The sequence below is a fragment of the Heptranchias perlo genome, chromosome 41, assembly GCF_035084215.1.
Source record: "Heptranchias perlo isolate sHepPer1 chromosome 41, sHepPer1.hap1, whole genome shotgun sequence".
NCBI classification, from domain to species: Eukaryota; Metazoa; Chordata; class Chondrichthyes; order Hexanchiformes; family Hexanchidae; genus Heptranchias; species Heptranchias perlo.
This window is the reverse complement of record NC_090365.1, coordinates 12650384-12668667: the sequence shown is the minus strand read 5'-3', so window position 1 is coordinate 12668667 and position 18284 is coordinate 12650384. Positions and strand designations below refer to the sequence as shown.

The window sequence follows — 18284 nt, the reverse complement described above, 5'->3', positions numbered from 1 at the left end:
TGTCCACCTATATCCACTATAAGCCCAGTGACTCATTACACTTCCTCCCACCCCACTTCCTGTAAGGACTCTATTCCATTTTCCCAGTTTCTCTGTTACGGTCACACCTGTTCTGATGTTGCCACCTTCCACACTAGTCCTTCCGATAGGTCTTCCTTTTACCTCAACCAAGGATTCCCCTCCACCATGATTGACAGGGCCCTCAACCGTGTCCATCCCATTTCCCACACTTCTACCCTCACCCCTTCCCCTCCCTTCAAGAACCACGATAGGGACCCCTTTGTCCTCACCTTCCACCCCACCAGCTTCCACATTCAACAGATCATCCTCTGCCATTTCCACCACCTCCAACACATCTTACCCTCCCCTTTCAGCATTCCAAAGGGACCATTCCCTCTGTGTCACCCTGGTCCACTCTTCAATCACCCCCAACACCCACTCCCCTTTGTTTAAATTGGATAGCCATGTGGTGAAGGATCAAATACTAGCGTCTGGTCTATAGTTGCCCCTAAGCCTTTGTTCACATAGATTCCTGATTACACACACACCACACCCTATAAAAAGGATACAAGAGAGTCCCCAATTGATATCCACCACCTGAATACAATTAACACTAATTGATATAAATCATACAATTAACAGATTCCCTTCTCTATCTTTAAATAAAAAATTAAACTTTATATATACACAATACAAACAAAAATTTCAAAAATCAAAAACTTCCATACTCTTTACAACTTATATTATTCACAGCATTACGTTGTGAGGCGACCCTTCTCCAGGACCCCATATAATTTCTTCGTACTTGTATTTCTTTTAGTAAAACAATCCGACAGTTGATGGCTTGAATCCACCCATTTAATTTTAGAGATTTACTTTCTCTCCAGCATTTGTTTCAAGCCAGCAAGGTCAATCCGTAATCTTTTTTCACTCACATTTTTTGTAGAGTGTACAGTATGCCACAATGACCAATTGTCTACATAACATTCACTGGGTATACTATCTTCAGTACTCCCAATGTCCAGGAGGTCACTTAAAATATTTGTGAAATAGAATCCCATATCCACTGTGTCTACAAGAGCCAGCGTTTCAGCAGTCAGAGTACTTTTAACAACCCTTTTTATTTTCTTAGCTTCCCAAGATAAAGGACAACATTTCCCATTCTCATGCATAAGAAACACCATGAAACCAGCTGCACTGGAATACCCATCAGGAAGATTAGCATGTGAAGCATCGCGAAAGATAACTAGCTTCATTTTCTTTGGGCCACCTAAGGATGGGAACTTAAGTACACATTTATCTATATTTAATTTTCGTAACATTTTATTTGCCCTTAAAACATTCTCTACTATGGGGCGTTTTATTGAAGTACTTAACTCCAAAACATCAAAACAAGCATCTGGTATAGTCTGAGTACACAACCAGTTCAACTGACCAATCAAGCTTCGAAATTGCTCTTGCTCTTCTTTAGATTATAATATCACTTTCCAGTGATGACCTAGTATGATTCACCAGGATGGGAGTAACACTCTCCAAATAGGATTGTTGATTTAAAGTTATACCAGACTCACTCTGCTTAATATCTAAAGCAATACATTTAAAAGCACCACAGGCCTGACTCCCAATTTTAAATTCTACTCTAATCTTATTAATGACGAATTTCTCAAATTCCGTAGTACCACCCCATAAGAAATTATCAACATGCATCCTGAAAGTTTTCCGTTATGGTACCAATAAAACACTGTGGGATCTGATTTTAGTTGAACATAACCTATTTTCAGCAAAGCAGATCTCACCGAAAAATACCATACCCTGGAAGCATCATTCAGGCCATAGTCACATTTGTTTGGTTTCCATAGTTTACTTTCTGCATCTGCTGCCTCTTTAGACGGTTTCAGAAACACTTCTCATAGAGTCATAGAGTTATACAGCACGGATAGAGGCCCTTCGGCCCATCGTGTCCGCGCCGGCCATCAGCCCTGTCTACTCTAATCCCATATTCCAGCATTTGGTCCGTAGCCTTGTATGCTATGGCATTTCAAGATGCAGGGTGATCCTTTTCTCTCTGAAAAGGATCACCCTGCAGAAATGCGGCTTTTATGTCAATTCACCTACATTCCTATGAAAATGTTGCCAAAAGAGCCAAAAAGATTTTTAAGATTACCTTTTCAACAGCGGGAGAATCCATTCAAACATCTGTATCACTCAGTTTCTCTTCAAAACCCCTAGCTACCAATCTCGCTTTAGCCTTATAAGTCCCATCAGCAAGGACTTTTTCAGTACAAACCCATCTATGCGACAAAGCTGATTGACCCTTATCTGTTACCTCAGAATAAACTCCAAATTCTTTCCAACTATCTAACTCCCTTTGTTTTGTCTCTCTTACCTGTTTATCCTCAAATTTATTGGCAGCCACCAAAACGTCACGATCATGAGGGCTTCTGCTTCTAGTTCTGTTACGTGACTGTTCTGTGGTCTTTGTTTCAATGTCTGACCTAATTAAGCTATGTCCTCTACTTCCACTTCTATGTCTGTAGGGACTGCTGCTGCGAAATCTCCCTCTTTCACCTCTAATTCGTGATCGTTTTCTGACACGAGATTCACTTCCGGACTCCCTTTCACTACTTGTACTCCGCTTTCGTACTCACCACTCTTTTACCCCATTCTGTCAGTCCATGGACCTCGCTCCATGGCCATCATCCTGAACTTTCAACCAAAATTTAAACCTACTTTAGAAGCTTTGCCTGCACGTCCCAAAATTGTTGTATCCCTCCATTCATTAGTCCCTTCTGGAACATATGTCACCCACGTACCCACTTTGGGTAATTGTTCTGTGGATGTGATATCTGTGTCTTGTGTTTCTTGATCACTGACATTACAACTGTCCAGCCCTTGATGCACCTCAGTCTGTTCCTCAGGAACCTCATCAAAAAAATCAAGAACATCTGAGGCATAAGGTGCCTTGTTTACTCTCTATCAACTGCTCAGAGTCTGAGATTTTATAATTAATTCCAATTAATCGTGAGGAATGAGCCCTAACAGTTTGATATTGGATAATTACTGTCTTACCATCACGGTTACCTTTCCAGGGCCTTTCCATTCCCTATTATTCTCTCGTTTATAGTAGGGTGGGCAAATTGTCTATGTAACTTTAAGACAATTTGTTTTTTTTCTCTCTTATCCTTATCGCTTGATGCCGTTAATACTTGCCTAACATGCTGATGAGAAACATCAGGTTTTATTAAGGGGAAACAATAATGCCTTGACTGGGTAAACTGCAGATCAATCGATTTCCCAAAGATGATTGCCTCATCGTGTTACATGTCAAGTTTAATTTTTGCCTTTTTCATGAAGATTTACCCAAAAGCATAGATATCTCACTCGAGACTACATCCGTATTTGTAAATTGGCTTAATTGGCTTACTCCAGCTATCTTATATGGAATTACCACTCTCTTGAGTGACCTAAAGGTGTTGTCATCTCCAAACCTAAAACATGTAGAACTTTTATATTCCTTAACCTTGCTTCGATCCTGAGACCCTGAGCTTCTGGTCGCTTGCCACTTTAATTCTCCGTCCCACTCCCACTCTGATCTCTCTGTCCTCGGCCTCCTACACTGTTCCAGTGAAGCTCAACGCAAGCTCGAGGAACAGCACCTCATTTTTCGATTAGGTACTTTACAACCTTCTAGCCTCAACATTGAGTTCAATAACTTTAGATCATAACCACTGCTCCCATTTCTGAGCCAGTAGGTGCTGGTAATGGTTCTGCTGTAACCATGTACACATCTTCTGGACCCATCATTTGATTCTTTTCTTGTCCCATTACCATACCCTTTTTCCTTGCACCATCATCCTTTTTGTCATTGCCCTCCATTCTATCACAGGTCTTTGTTCTTTCCTCCCCTTCCCACCCCTTTTCCCTGGCTCTGCACTTGCTTTAAAGCTGTTAAATCTCTAACTTCTTCCAGTTCCAATGAAAGGTCATCGACCTGAAACATTGGGCCCGATATTAGCACCCGCTATCGGGTGCGTTCCTGGCGGGGGGGGGGGGGCTCTGAAAATCGGGGTATCCCGGAGCGGGTCGGGAGCCCGGCTCCAACCCTCCCACTTCCGGGTTCCCCACAGACGCGCTGACGTGCGCGCGCAGCCCCCGCATGTGGGACTCCCGCAGGCAATTAAAGCCGGCGGGGTGCCACTTGACAGTATTTATTCTGCTATTTCAGGTCGTTAGCAGACCTGATTAAGGGAATATTTCAGGAGGGATGGGATTTTAGAAACAACTGGGACTGTTTCCCGTACTGGGGGAAACACTCCCAGTTGAAATGGACGTGTTGCAGCTATCAGCCTGTGGCCGCTGCAAAGGTCCATTTGACAGGTGGTGGGGGGAGACCCTCACTCATTGCAGGAGGCCACTCTGTCACTTTGGACAAAGTTTGGCCTCCACCACCCTCCTCCTAACAATCAAATTCACAAACTTGCACACTTACCCCGAGGTCCAAACACATGTACCTACCTTGTGGACTCCCTCAGATGTACATCTTCCGGATGGGGGCCACCGTAGCTGCAGTCATGACCTCCTCGGAGGGCGAACAGCATCACCAGTCTCGCCGGCCAAGCCGTCCACCTCTGACACATGGAGCTCCACAACACAGTGCTGTGACACATCCACCTGCACAGCAGGAGGGAGGGCAACCGCAGAGAGAGATGCGTCGCAGAGGGCACTACCCTCGCCACAGGGTCCACAGACCGAGGCTCAGCTTCCTGGACCTCTCCGAGCAGCAGTGCACATGGAGGCTCAGAGTCACTCGACATGTAGTCATGGACATCTGCAGCCTCCTTCATGCCGAGCTGCTCCCGGATGGCCCGAGCACCATCTTCTTACCTGTCGCTGTCAAAGTCACCACTGCCCTCAACAACTTCTCCTCCACATCCTTCCAGGGTGCCACCGGGGACATCGCCGACATCTCTCAGTCGTCTGCACAAAAGACCCCTGCAAATACATCTACACCCACTCTGCAGTGACACAATGGGTGGCATCAGGTGTGGGTCTTCATCGTGATCCTCAGGAAAGGGCATTATTGCACAAACCAGACAAGATTCGCAAAGACGTGGCAGTAGTAGTGACAATATAATAAGTGATGTGAGTTGGTCAGAAATTCAATATAAGTAAAAACCATGACAAACCCTCAAACACCCTTGTGCATCCCCTTCATGCTCATGACACGTTTGCCTTACGCTTCCTACTGCACATATGTGAAGCATGCTCTGTGGCTGCAGCACAGGTAGTGGCAGGTTGAGTGAGGCTGATTGTGAAAGAGATGCATGAGAGGGTGAGTATGAGATAGAGCCATGAGATTGTATGAGGATTGGGTTGAGTGGTAATGGCAGGATGAGTACTGGTGAGGTGAGTAAGTGCAGGTAAGATGAGGATGAGGTTTGAGTGAGTTTGAGGGGTGATGTGACCGAGTAGTGTTGGCAGTGCAGAAGGAGATGTGGGTTGGAGGTGGTGATGTGGCAGACGGAGTGTAGGGGAATGAGTAAGTGTACTCACTTTGGCTGACCTACTTAGGTCATTGCAGCGCCTCCTGCACTGTATGCAGGTGTGTGATATGTTGGTGGTGCAGGTGACCTCCTCTGCCACCTCGAGCCAGGCCTTCTTGGTGGCAGAGGCAGGCCGCTTCCTCCCGCCCGCCGGGGGGAAGATCTCTGTCCTCCCCCTCCTCCTCCTCACCCCATCCAATGATACCTGGAATGAGGCATCATTAACCTGGGAGCAGCCTTCCCCCTGGGCTGCTCCATGCTGTAATTTTTCCTATTTCTTGCAGCATCAGTCAGTGGAGGACTGCCCCTTTAAATAGAGCTCCTCCAGCTGACAGACCTTACTGCGCACGCGCAGTCCGCCCGCCGCGCAGCTCAGTAGCGGGGAACCCGGAAGACCAGGTAAGTGGCTCCAATTAGGCTGCGATCGCATGCGGGGCAGACTGATTTCACCGGGCGCGTTACCCACGCGCCCAGTCGCCCCCCCACCACCGCAAACCTGCAGCCCTCCTAATATCGAGCCCATTAACTCTGTTTCTCTCTCCACAGAGGCTGCCTGAGCTGCTGAGTGTTTCCAGGATTTTCTGTTTTTATTACTGAAGGAGACTGATGGACATACATTGAGAAATGCTCGGTGCACAGGGCAGCCTGTCAGAGGGCTTGCGCACAATGTCGCAGAGCATGGAAGCGTCCAACTCCAACTTGTCTCAAGGTGCGCAGATCATAGAGACCATTCTGTCCAACATGGACCAAGTGATCAGATCCTTCAACACCGCAGTGGAACCCACTATGATGGAGCTTCTTATGACAGCTCTGATGGCTTCCATAGCAGCACAAACTGCCTGCTCCCCTGGCACACACTCCGCCAGTGCTTTTGCTGCAGCTTCTCAGTCAGCTGGACCAGACTGCTGCAACCCACGCTGAGATACTACAGCCGGGCCTACCAGGCCCACAGCTGCTCAATGTCATCCTCCAAGGCCATGTGAAGTGTCCTCAATAGAAGCGGAGCAGCCTTCCACCTCACAAGTTGTAACCACTGGGGAAGCACTTGGTAAGAGAACCAGGATACGAAAACGAGCACACAAGACAGGCACTAAGGGCTTGCACAAGGCGGTGATCGGTCACTCTTTTTTGTCAGTGCTGGCATAATTTGTTTGATAAATTTGTTTTTTGATCTGGTATTTGTCTTTGTAGTGAAGTGAAGGCAAGACCAGTAAATTTGGAGTGAAGGAAGGCAATCTGATGATGGTTGTAAGAAGAGAGGTAAGGACTGTGGGACTGCTGGTGAATGGGGAATGGGGGTGCTGATTTAATTGAAGTGCTCCTCAATGAGCTTGTCCCTGAGAGCTCAGGCAGATAGGGGCTCTGGTGGTCGTTGCATCTTCTCCTCCTCTTCCTCTTTCTCCTCTACTTGTTGCTGCCCAGGTGGTGGAAAGGGCTGGTCCCTCATGAAAGCGAAATTGTGGACCATGCAGCAGATGATGACAAATCTGGATACCCGCTCAGGGGTGTACTGCAAACTCCTCCAGAATGGTCCAGGTAGTGGAAATGTTGCTTGAGCACGTTGAATGTTTGCTTGATGATGTCCCTTGTGGCAGCATGGCTCTCACTGTAGGCCAGCTGTGTATTGGTTCATAACAGGAGTCATTAACCATATCCTTTTCAAGTCTCCCATTCCAACCAAGTTACAGACTGGCTAATAGCTAGTCAGTAACTTGGTTGGAATGGGAGATTTGAAAAGGAGAAATTTGCAGGGCTATGGGGAAAGAGCAGGGGAGTGGGACTAATTGGACAGCTCTTTCAAAGAGCCGGCATAGACATGATGGACCGAATGGCCATCTTCTGTGCTGTATGATTCTATGGATAAAGGCAGCACAGAGGACTGGCGCAGGATGAAAGGGGCATGACCGCTGCCCGGATAGCAGGCACAGACCTGCATGATGCACTGTCTATGGTCGCATACCAACTGTACGTTGAGTGAGTGGAATCCCTTTTGATTGATAAAGATGCCAGGCTGGTGATAGGGAGCACGCAAGGCAATCTGTGTGCAGTCAATGGCACCCTGCATCCTGAGGAAGCCTGCCATGCATGTGAAACGTGGTGCTTTTTTGTCCTGATTCGCTCTGTCCACAGGGAAGGAGATGTGTTTCTCCTGGTGTAGAGAGCCTTGCTGACCTGCCTGATACATCGGCATACTGCGGACTGATGTTGCTGAGGTTACCTGTTGCAGCCTGAAAAAGGAGCTTGTGGCATAAAAGTTCAGTGCAATGGTGACCTTGACAGCCACAGGCAGTGCTGTCCATGCCCTGGTTTGAGCCTGGAGTTGTGGCTACAGGAAGTCTCATAGCTCAGTGACAACCTCCTTGGTAAAGCGAAGGCGCTTCATACACTGCACTTCAGTAAAGTTGATGTAGGAGAAGTGCTCCCTGAAGACCCGCTGTGGATATGGCCTCCTGTAGAGTGCCCATCTCCTCTTCCTCCCTCTTCTAGCAGCTTCTCCTGGCCTGTGATGTCTTCATTGATTCTCCCTGCTCGTCCTCCAGCCCCAAAGGCAGCCCTACCAGATCACCCATGTCTGCAGCCAGACTACTTGTGAGGCAAAGAGCATCAACAGAGCAAAAGCATCAAAACCACTCTCTCTCTGCAGACAAAATGAACTTTGCAGAATGATACAATACAGCAAAAAATACCCAGGAGTCAAGCAGTGGCCAGAAATACTAAAACAGCAATTAGCCTTAAGTCCTGCATGATGCCTTTGAATAACGCTGGTGAGGGGCCCTTCCTGCCGGTTCGCGCCACGATGCGCTCACTGCGAAGTCAGCACGTGGCGAGTGAAACGCTGGGGCCTTCCAAAATGGAACATGGGTCCTAGAAGAAGCGCTACAGTTGTATAAAGCTCTGGTTAAACTGCGTTTGGATTACTGTGTTCAATTTTGGGCACTGCAGCTCAGGATGGATATATTGGCCTTTGAGCGGGTGTAGTGCAGATTCACCAGACTGATACTGGAGCTAAAAAGGGTTAAATTACGAGGACAGACTTGGCTTGTATTCCCTTGACTATAGAAGATTATGGGGTAATGTGACCAAGGTGTTTTGGAACGTCTTACTACGTTAAAGATGCTGTATAAATGCAAGTTGTAAACAATTTTCCAACACCAAGTTATAGTCCAGCAATTTTATTTTAAATTCACAAGCTTTCGGAGGCTTCCTCCTTCGTCAGGTGAACGATGTGAACATTTTCACATCGTTCACCTGAGGAAGGAGGTAGCCTCCGAAAGCTTGTGAATTTAAAATAAAATTGCTGGACTATAACTTGGTGTTGGAAAATTGTTTACAATTGTCAACCCCAGTCCATCACCGGCATCTCCACATCATAAATGCAAGTTGTCATTGTTATAAACAGACGGCAGTTATTCAGGGCTCAGAGCCTTTCCGTTTGTTGCATTATTTTTAAGTAGAAGGGTGTATCTGAATAAGTGAAATTGTTTCCTGTTGCTATACTGTTTCCTGGTTTGCTTCGATCAGCTTGTGGTGAACAAAGGTTTCAGGTTCAGAGTCTGTGTGAAGGACCTGTTCATTCACCCCATATTGAAACTCTTGAGATTAAAAAGAAGCAGCAAATGCTGGAAATCTGAAATAAAAACAAAAAATTCTGGGAACACAAATCCAAAATATAGCATTGATCACAAAACTCGAATGGATGTATACAGCTCCCTTAAAGGTTAACTAAAAGAAAGAAAGAATCTGCCTTTATATAGCGCCTTTCACAACCTCAGGACATCCCAAACGCTTCACAGCCAATTAAGTACTTTTGAAGTGTAGTCATTGTTGTAACGTAGGAAACGCGGCAGCCAATTTGCACACAGCAAGCTCCCACAAACAGCAATGTGATAATGACCAGATAATCTGCTGTAGTGATGTTGGTTAAGGGATAAATATTGGCCTAATCTCCAGGGAGAACTACCCTGCTCTTCTTCGAATAGTGCCATGGGATCTTTTGCGTCCACCCGAGAGGGCAGACTTGGCTTAACGTTTCATCCGAAAGAAGGCACCTCCGACAGTACAGCACTCTCTCGGTACTCATAGAATCATAGAAATTTATGGCACAGAAGGAGGCCATTCGGCCCATCATGTCTGTGCCGGTTGAAATAGAGCTATCCAGCCTCATCCCACTTTCCAGCAATTTGGTCCGTAGCCCTGTAGGTTACGGCACTTCAAGTGCACATCCAAGTACTTTTTAAATGTGATGAGGGTTTCTGCCACTACCACCCTTTCAGGCAGTGAGTTCCAGACCCCCACCACCCTCTGGGTGAAAAATAATTTCCTCAGCTCCCCTCTTATCCTTCTAACAATCACTTTAAATCTATGTTCCCTGGTTATTGACATCTCTGCCAAAGGAAATAGGTCCTTCCTTCCATGCTATCTAGGCCCTTCATAATTTTATACACCTCAATTAAATCACCCCAAAAAAACCAACCCCAGCCTATCCAATCTTTTTTTTCATTCGTTCATGGGATGTGGGCGTCGCTGGCGAGGCCAGCATTTATTGCCCATCCCTAATTGCCCTTGAGAAGGTGGTGGTGAGCCGCCTTCTTGAACCACTGCAGTCCGTGTGGTGAAGGTTCTCCCACAGTGCTTTAAGGAAGGAAGTTCCAGGATTTTGACCCAGCGACGATGAAGGAACGGCGATATATTTCCAAGTCAGGATGGTGTGTGACTTGGAGGGGAACGAGCAGGTGGTGTTGTTCCCATGTGCCTGCTGCTCTTGTCCTTCTAGGTGGTAGAGGTCGCGGGTTTGGGAGGTGCTGTCGAAGAAGTCTTGGCGAGTTCGCTGCAGTGCATCCTGTGGATGGTACACACAGCAGCCACTGTGCGCCGGTGGTGAAGGGAGTGAATGTTTAGGGTGGTGGATGGGGTGCCAATCAAGCGGGCTGCTTTGTCCTGGATGGTGTTGAGCTTCTTGAGTATTGTTGGAGCTGCACTCATCCAGGCAAGTGGAGAGTATTCCATCACACTCCTGACTTGGTGGAAAGGCTTTGGGGAGTCAGGAGGTGAGTCATTCGCCGCAGAATACCCAGCCTCTGACCTGCTCTTATAGCCACAGTATTTATATGGCTGGTCCAGTTAAGTTTCTGGTCAATGGTGACCCCCAGGATGTTGATGGTGGGGGATTCGGTGATGGTAATGCTGTTGAATGTCAAGGGGAGGTGGTTAGACTTTCTCTTATTGGAGATGGTCATTGCCTGGCACTTGTCTGGTGCGAATGTTCTCATAGCTAGAATTCTCCAGTCGTGGCAACATCCTCGTAAATCTCTTCTGTACCCTCTCTAGTGCAATCATATCTTTCCTTTAATGTGGTCACCAGAACTGTAAACAGTACTCAAGCTGTGGCCTAACCAATGTTTTACCCAGTTCTAGCATAACCTCCCTGCTCTTTTATTCTATGCCTCAGCTAATAAAGGAAAGTATCCCGTATGCCTTCTTGAACACCTGTTCTGCTACCTTTAGTGATCTGTGGACATGCACTCCAAGGTTCCTCTCTTCCTCTGCACCTCTCAGTATCGTCCCATTTATTGTGTATTCCCTTGCCTTGTTTGCCCTCCCCACATGCATCACTTCACACTTCTCCGGATTGAATTCTATTTGCCACTTTTCTGACCACCTGACTAGTCCATTGATATCTTCCTGCAGTCTACAGCTTTCCTCCTCACTATCAACCACACGGCCAATTTTTGTATCATCTGCAAACTTCTTAATCATGCCCCCTACATTTAAGTCTAAAGCATTGATATATATCACAAAAAGCAAAGGACCTAGTACTGAGCCCTGTGGAACCCCACTGGAAACGGTTTTCCAGTCACAAAAACACCCGTCAACCATTACCCTTTGCTTCCTGCCGCTGAGCCAATTTTGGATCCAACTTGCCATTCTCCCTTGGATCCCATGGGCTTGTACTTTTTTGACCAGTCTGCCATGTGGGACCTTGTCAAAAGCCTTGCTAAAATCCATGTACACTACATCAAACGCACTACCCTCATCTACCCTCCTTGTTACCTGCTCAAAAAATTCTATCAAGTTAGTCAGACGCGAGCTTCCCTTAACAAATCCATGTTGACTGTCCTTGATTAATCCGTGCCTTTCTAACTGACGGTTTATACTGTCCCTCAGAATTGATTCCAATAATTTGCCCACCACCGAGGTTGGACTGACTGGCCTGTAATTACTAGGTCTATCCCTCGCTCCCTTTTTAAACAACGGTACAATGTTAGCAGTCCTCCAATCCTCCGGCACCACGCCTGTAGCCAGGGAGGATCGGAAAATGATGGTCAGAGCCTCCGCTATTTCGTCCTTTGCTTCTTTTAACAGCCTGGGATACATTTCATCCGGCCCTGGTGATTTATCTACTTTCAAAGTTGCTAAACCCCTTAATACTTCCTCTCTCACTATGTTTATCCCACCCAATATTTCACACTCCTCCTCCTTAACTATAATCTCTGCACCATCCCCCTCTTTTGTGAAGACAGAACCATACCCACATCTTCCACCTCCACACATAGGTTACCTTTTTGGTCTCTAATTGGCCCTACTCTTTCCTTAGTTATCCTCTTGCTCTTTATGTATTTATAAAACATTTTTGGGTTTTCCTTAATTTTACTTGCCAGTATTTTTTCATGTCCTCTCTTTGCTTTCCTAATTTCACCCCTGTACTTTCTATACTCCTCTAGGCTTTCTGCAGTATTGAGCTCTCGGTGTCTGACATAAGTTGGCTTTTTGCCTTATCTTACCCTGTATGCTCCTTGTCATCCAGGAGACTCTAAATTTGGCAGTCCCATCCTTTTTCTTTGTGGGAACCCCTTGAATCTCCCCCTTGAATGCCTCCCACTGCTCTGACGCTGATTTACCTTCGAGTAGCTGTTTCCAGTTCATTTTTGCTAAACTACTTCTCAGCTTAGTAAAATTGGCCTTTCTCCAATTGAGAACTTTAGCTCCTGTTCTATCTTTGTCCTTTTCCATAACTATGCTAAATCTAACTGAATTATGATCACTACCAGCAAAATGCTCTCCCATCTGCCCAGTTTCATTCCCTAAAACTGCCCCCCTGGTACCAGAGTGTCAGCCTAGATTATGAGCTCAAGTCTCTGGAGTGGGACCTGAACCCATAGCCCTCTGGCTCAGAAGTGAGAATATGACTGACTGAGCCGCAGCTGACAACTAAAAATACATGTTTCACTTGCCCTCAAAACTCACAGGTGTAAGAAGAGCTGTAACTTCTCATAAAATACTTAGAACACTCAGGTCAAAAATAATGAAACCCTTCACTTTCAACTGACAGAACTGACAGGTTGGAATTAAAGATGCATTTGGGCCACAGACTGATGTACTATTGGACAGTTCAGTCAATCCTTCTGCTTACAGCAGGAAGGTGCAAGTGCTCCAGTTATATCTATAGATAGATTTACTAGAATGATACCTGGACTCCAAGGGTTAAGTTTCGAGGAGAGATTACACAAACTAGGGCTGTATTCCCTGGAATTTAGAAGATTAAGGGGTGATTTGATTGAAGTTTGCAAGATATTAAGGGGAACTGATAGGGTAGGTAGAGAGAAACTATTTTCGTTGGTTGGGGAGTCTAGGACTAGGGGGCAAAGCCTAAAATTTAGAGCCAGGACTTTCAGGAGTGAAGTTAAGAAACACTTTTATACAGAAAAGGTGGTAGATTTTGGGACTCTCTTCTGCAAATGGCAGTTGATGCGAGCTCAATTGTTAATTTTAAATCTGAGATTGATAAATCTTTGTTAACCAAAGGTATTAAGGGATATGGGCTGACGGCAGTATATGGAGTTAGGTCACAGATCAGCCATGATCTCATTGAATGGCGGAACAGGCTCGAGGGGCTAAATGGCCTACTCCTGTTCCTATGTTCCTTCGCCTCACCATTGGTGGCTGGGCCTTCAGTTGTATAGGCCCTAAGCTCTGGAATTCCCTCCCCGAACTCCTCCAGCTCTCTCTTCTCCTTTAAGACTCTGCTTAAAACCTACCTCTTTAACCAAGCTTTTGGTCACCTGTCCTAATGTCTCCTTCCGTTGGCTCGGTGTCAATATTTGTTTGATTATAGTTCTGTGAAGCGCCTTTGCACATTTTACTATGTTAAAGATGCTACATAAATGCAAGTTGTTGTTGTAATAAACAGACGGCAGTTATTCAGGGTTCGAAACCTTTCCATTTGTTGCATTAATTTTAAGTAGAAGGTGTATCTGAATAAGTGCAACAGTTTCCTGCTGCAATGCAGTTTCCTGGTTTGCCTGTATCAGCATGTGGTGAACCAAGGTTTCAGGTTTAGTGTGAAGGAACTGGGAATATTTTGTGCAACCTGTTTATTAACCCCATATCAGAAAGCTTGAGATTAAAAGAAACGGCAAAAGCTGGAAATCTGAAATAAAAACAAAAAATTCCAGGAACACACATCCAGCTGCTGGGCGTCTCTAAACAGAGGTACCCAGTGTCAATGACAAAATGTGGCATGGATCGATCACAAAACTGGAAGGGATGTATACAGCTCCCTTCAAGGTTAACTAAAAGAATGAAAGAAAGAATTTGCATTTATATAGTGCCTTTCATGACCTCACAACATCCCAAAGCGCTTTACAGACAATTAAATACCTTTCAAGTGTAATCATTGATGTAAAGTAGGAAACGCAGACCAATTTGCACACAGCAAGGTCCCACAAACAGAAATATGAAAATGACCAGATAACTTGTAGTGATCTTGGTTGAGGGATAAATATTGGCCAGGACACCAGGGACAACTCCCCTGCTCTTCTTTGAAATAATGTCATGGTATCTATCTGAGAGGGTAGACAGGGCCTCGGTTTAACATCTCATCTGAAAGATGGCATGTCCAACAGGGAGTTCCACAGACTCACGACCCTCTGAGAGAAAAAATTTCTCCTCATCTCCATCTTAAATGGGAGACCCCTTATTTTTAAACTGTGGCCCCTAGTTCTAGTCTCTCCCACAAGGGGAAACATCCTCTCAGCATCTACCCCTTCTAGTCCCCTCAGGATCTTATATGTTTCAATAAGATCACCTCTCATTCTTCTAAACTCCAATGTATACAGGCCCAACTGGTCCAACCTTTCCTCATAAGATAACCCCCTCATCCCAGGAATCAGTCGAGTGAACCTTCTCTGAACCGTCTCCAAAGCAATCATGTCCTTTCTTAAATAAGGAGACCAAAACTGCGCACAGTATTCTAGATGTGGCCTCACCAATGCCCTACAATTGTAGCAAAACATCTCTACTTTTATATTCCATTCCCCTTGCAATAAATGATAACATTCCATTTGCCTTCCTAATCACTTGCTGTACCTGCATACTAACTTTTTGTGATTCATGTACTAGGACACCCAGATCCCTCTGTGCCTCAGAGTTCTGCAATCTCTCTCCATTTAAATAATATACTGCTTTTCTATTCCTTCTGCCAAAGTGGACAAGTTCACATTTTCCCACGTTATACTCCATCTGCCAAATTTTTGCCCACTCACTTAACCTATCTATATCTGTTTGCAGACTCCTTATGTCCTCTTCACAACTTACTTTCCTACCTACCCTTGTGTCATCAGCAAATTTGTGCGGTAGATATGAACTAAACTCGCCACAGAAATTTCTTGTCAAGTCATTTCAAGTCTAAGCACCTTTTAAGGACATGATAAGCATTAATTACTGCCAATCAACCTCTCTGGCACTGAAAATTAACTATTACAAACGTGGAGTCTCATTCCTTCAGGTTTTAATTGTTGGGGACTTTTAAAATGTCAAATTTAACATTTAATTTTTTAAAAAAACTTTTCTTTTCGGTTTCTTTTTTTCTCTCTCTTAATCCGATCTTTCTTTCTTTCTCTTTGTTTTTCTTTCTATTCCTAATTTGACATTAAATTCACCCTCTAATTTACACTTCCTTTTCAGTCCATGCGCTGTTAATTTCACAATCCTTCAATCTAATTTGTTAAGGAGATACCCAGTTGCTTGCCCTGTTCACTCAGGTCGCAGACGCCCTGTTTCCCTCACTGCGCTGTTATCAGCTCGCACTTTCAGCAACTTGTCACACAAAAAAATTTAAAACCTGAACATGCAAGGGCAAGAATAGGATTAGGTGAAGAGCTCTTTCAGAGAGTCAGCACAGGCACGAAGGGCTGAATAGCCTCCTTCTGTGCTGCGCCTTCGGATGTTTTACTATGTTAAAGGCAATAAATGCAAGTTGTTGTTGTAAAGTTCTATGAAATCTACGTTATTTTGTGATGAGTTAAAATTAATGATGGTCCTTAACAAGAGGAGATAAAAAAAGATTATCAGTCACATGTTAAATTTAAAACATTTAAAATTGACTGGGTTGATGTGTGGTTTGATAGATGGAGGCCCAATGTGTCCTTGTGAAGCTCTCAGCACATTTTTGATCAGAAGTGAAACCAAAGCAGAGTTTCATTTCCGTGCTGAGGAGGAGTCAGCTCTCTTGATGTTTCAGTTCCTGGGGTTAAATTGTGGGGGAAATTGAGGTTCAATCTCAAACAACATCGCTGCAACTCCGAGAGCTTTCTGATCGGCAGCCGGAGAACCAGCAGCATGGCTTTCTCGCAAGGGTTCGAGCAACAGCCCATCTACAACCCGGTATGTACCTGGTCCCGCGGTGATTGAACATCAAAATTGGATGGTTTACAAAAAGTCATTTCCTTGTTTTATGATTTTTTTCCTGGGAAATATTCTCTCTCATGTTAATTTTTGTCCTCCTTTTGAGCGAATGCATGGCAGGAGTTGAGGGATGGGGGAGGAGTGAGGGAGATTGGAGGTTGGAGTGGAGAGACTGGGGAGTGAGGGAAACTGGTGCAGTGAGGGAGACAGGGGAGTGAAAGAGACTGGGGGAGGGAGAGAAAGAGTTGGGGAGTGAGAGAGTGGGGGAGAGAGAGACTGGGGGAGAGAGAGAGAGAGAGGGAGACTGGGGGGGTTGGGAGTGACTGGGGGGAGAGGGTGAGATTGGTGGAGAGGGGGAGACTGGGGAAGAGAGAGAGATGGGGAGACTGGGGGAGTGAGAGAGACTGGCGGTTGGGGGGATTGGGGCTTGAGTGGGGGGAGAGAGGCAGATTGGGAGTCAGGAGGATTGGGGGGTGAGTGGGGGATAGAGACAGAGACTGGGGTTGTGTGGGTGTTGGTCCAAGCATTTCCTGCAGAGCTGCAGCAGCAACGTGCTACTTGACAAGTCGCATGTTTCTACATTAGCTCATTCAGCGCTGATTTGCCTGTCTGTGTAGCCATACATCCGCGCTAACTGTCTAATGTTACTCACACTCCCTAATTTTCCATAATCTAAGGTGTTTCTCAGGTAGGTGCTTCTTCAAGGCTGGAGCAAACAAAGACAGCTTGTATTGTCTGCTGCTGAGTTTCTAATCAGCTACAGCTGTCTGACTTGACTGCTTCCTAATTAAGTCCACTGTCCAAACTGAAACATCGCTTTTTATTGCATTTTATATTAATTAAATAAATCAGCCTGTCTTATAATTACATTTTCTTCCAACAGAAATGTACTTAACAGACAAAAGCTAAAAGTTAATATTACTACAATATAAAGAGACTTCAAAACAATTTAATTAATATCTTCCTTACAGTATTTAAGGCCATCATTAAACCACCCAAATTTCTATCCATTGGTTATAAACAAGGTTCAAAACAATCATCCCCTGGACTTAAACGATCCTCCAGTACTCTTTTACTGTTATTCATATTGTGGATAATTTCAATTTCAATTTTGGGGGATCACCCTGAATTAGAAATTCCAATTTTATATATTTCTCCACTTCAATTTCCAACCCTCTGTTAGATACCAGCGTGTTTAACCCTATCCAGGCCTTGTACGTGGCTTCAATGCAATTCGCGCTTTCCACCACCAGACAGAGCTCAATCTCTTAAAGGGATGATGTTTCTTAGAAATCTCTTAAAGGTAGCTTGTATTATTTGCTGAAAATAACAGTCGACTGTCTGCATGGAGTCTGAACAGAGATCAGACACCGCACACGTAAAACACAGATGCAGATCCCATCTGTGAGTTATGTTAAAACATTGAATAAAGGTTGCGCACTACTAAATCCCACATCCTCCAATCTGCATACCAGACCTACCAATCTGTCGATCTGAGTTGGTACCAGGCCTGCGAGAGTGCAAGCACCAAGGTTCTCTGCTGATGCACTAGAGACCTTGGGTGCAAGAGGTGGACAGAAGGAGGGACATCCTATATCCGCAGAGGGGGCAAGAGGCCCTCCAGACATATACTCAAAAGGCAGTGGGAGGCAGCGGTGGACGAATTCAATGCCAGGCGCACAGCATCATGAACATGGATACAGTGCAGGAAGAAGTTCAATGCTTTGACATGAGTGGGCAAGGTGAGTGAGGTAAACTGGCAAGTGGCGTCTCCTATCAACTGCACCGCACACTACACACCCCATCACCCACATACCAACAAACTCTTTCCATCAGTACTCAACTCTTCCAATCAGATGCTTCCTCCTGCCCTTACACATTACCACTGTTTCAAGCTGCCCACCCACAACTCACAGCCACACACACTGACAGCTATTCAACCATGACAGGCACATTACCCAGACACACGTACCGCTTTCTTGCAGGAGAAGGTGGCACATATCAAGAGGCAGCAAGTGGCAGTGGCATTTAGCCCCTCGAGCCTGTTCCACCATTCAA

The 18284-nt window shown here is 45.4% G+C and overlaps 1 protein-coding gene across 1 annotated transcript in view; it reads left to right on the top strand.

Moving 5' to 3' along the window:
- The first annotated feature begins 16052 nt into the window (after positions 1–16052).
- The window catches only part of LOC137306061 (galectin-9-like), a 36336-nt gene continuing 34104 nt past the window's right edge, over positions 16053–18284 (top strand). Inside the window, exon 1 of the mRNA XM_067975111.1 lies at positions 16053–16205. Coding sequence (XP_067831212.1) covers positions 16161–16205 — 45 coding nt within the window. The 5' untranslated portion in view covers positions 16053–16160. The remainder of the gene's footprint in view (positions 16206–18284) is intronic.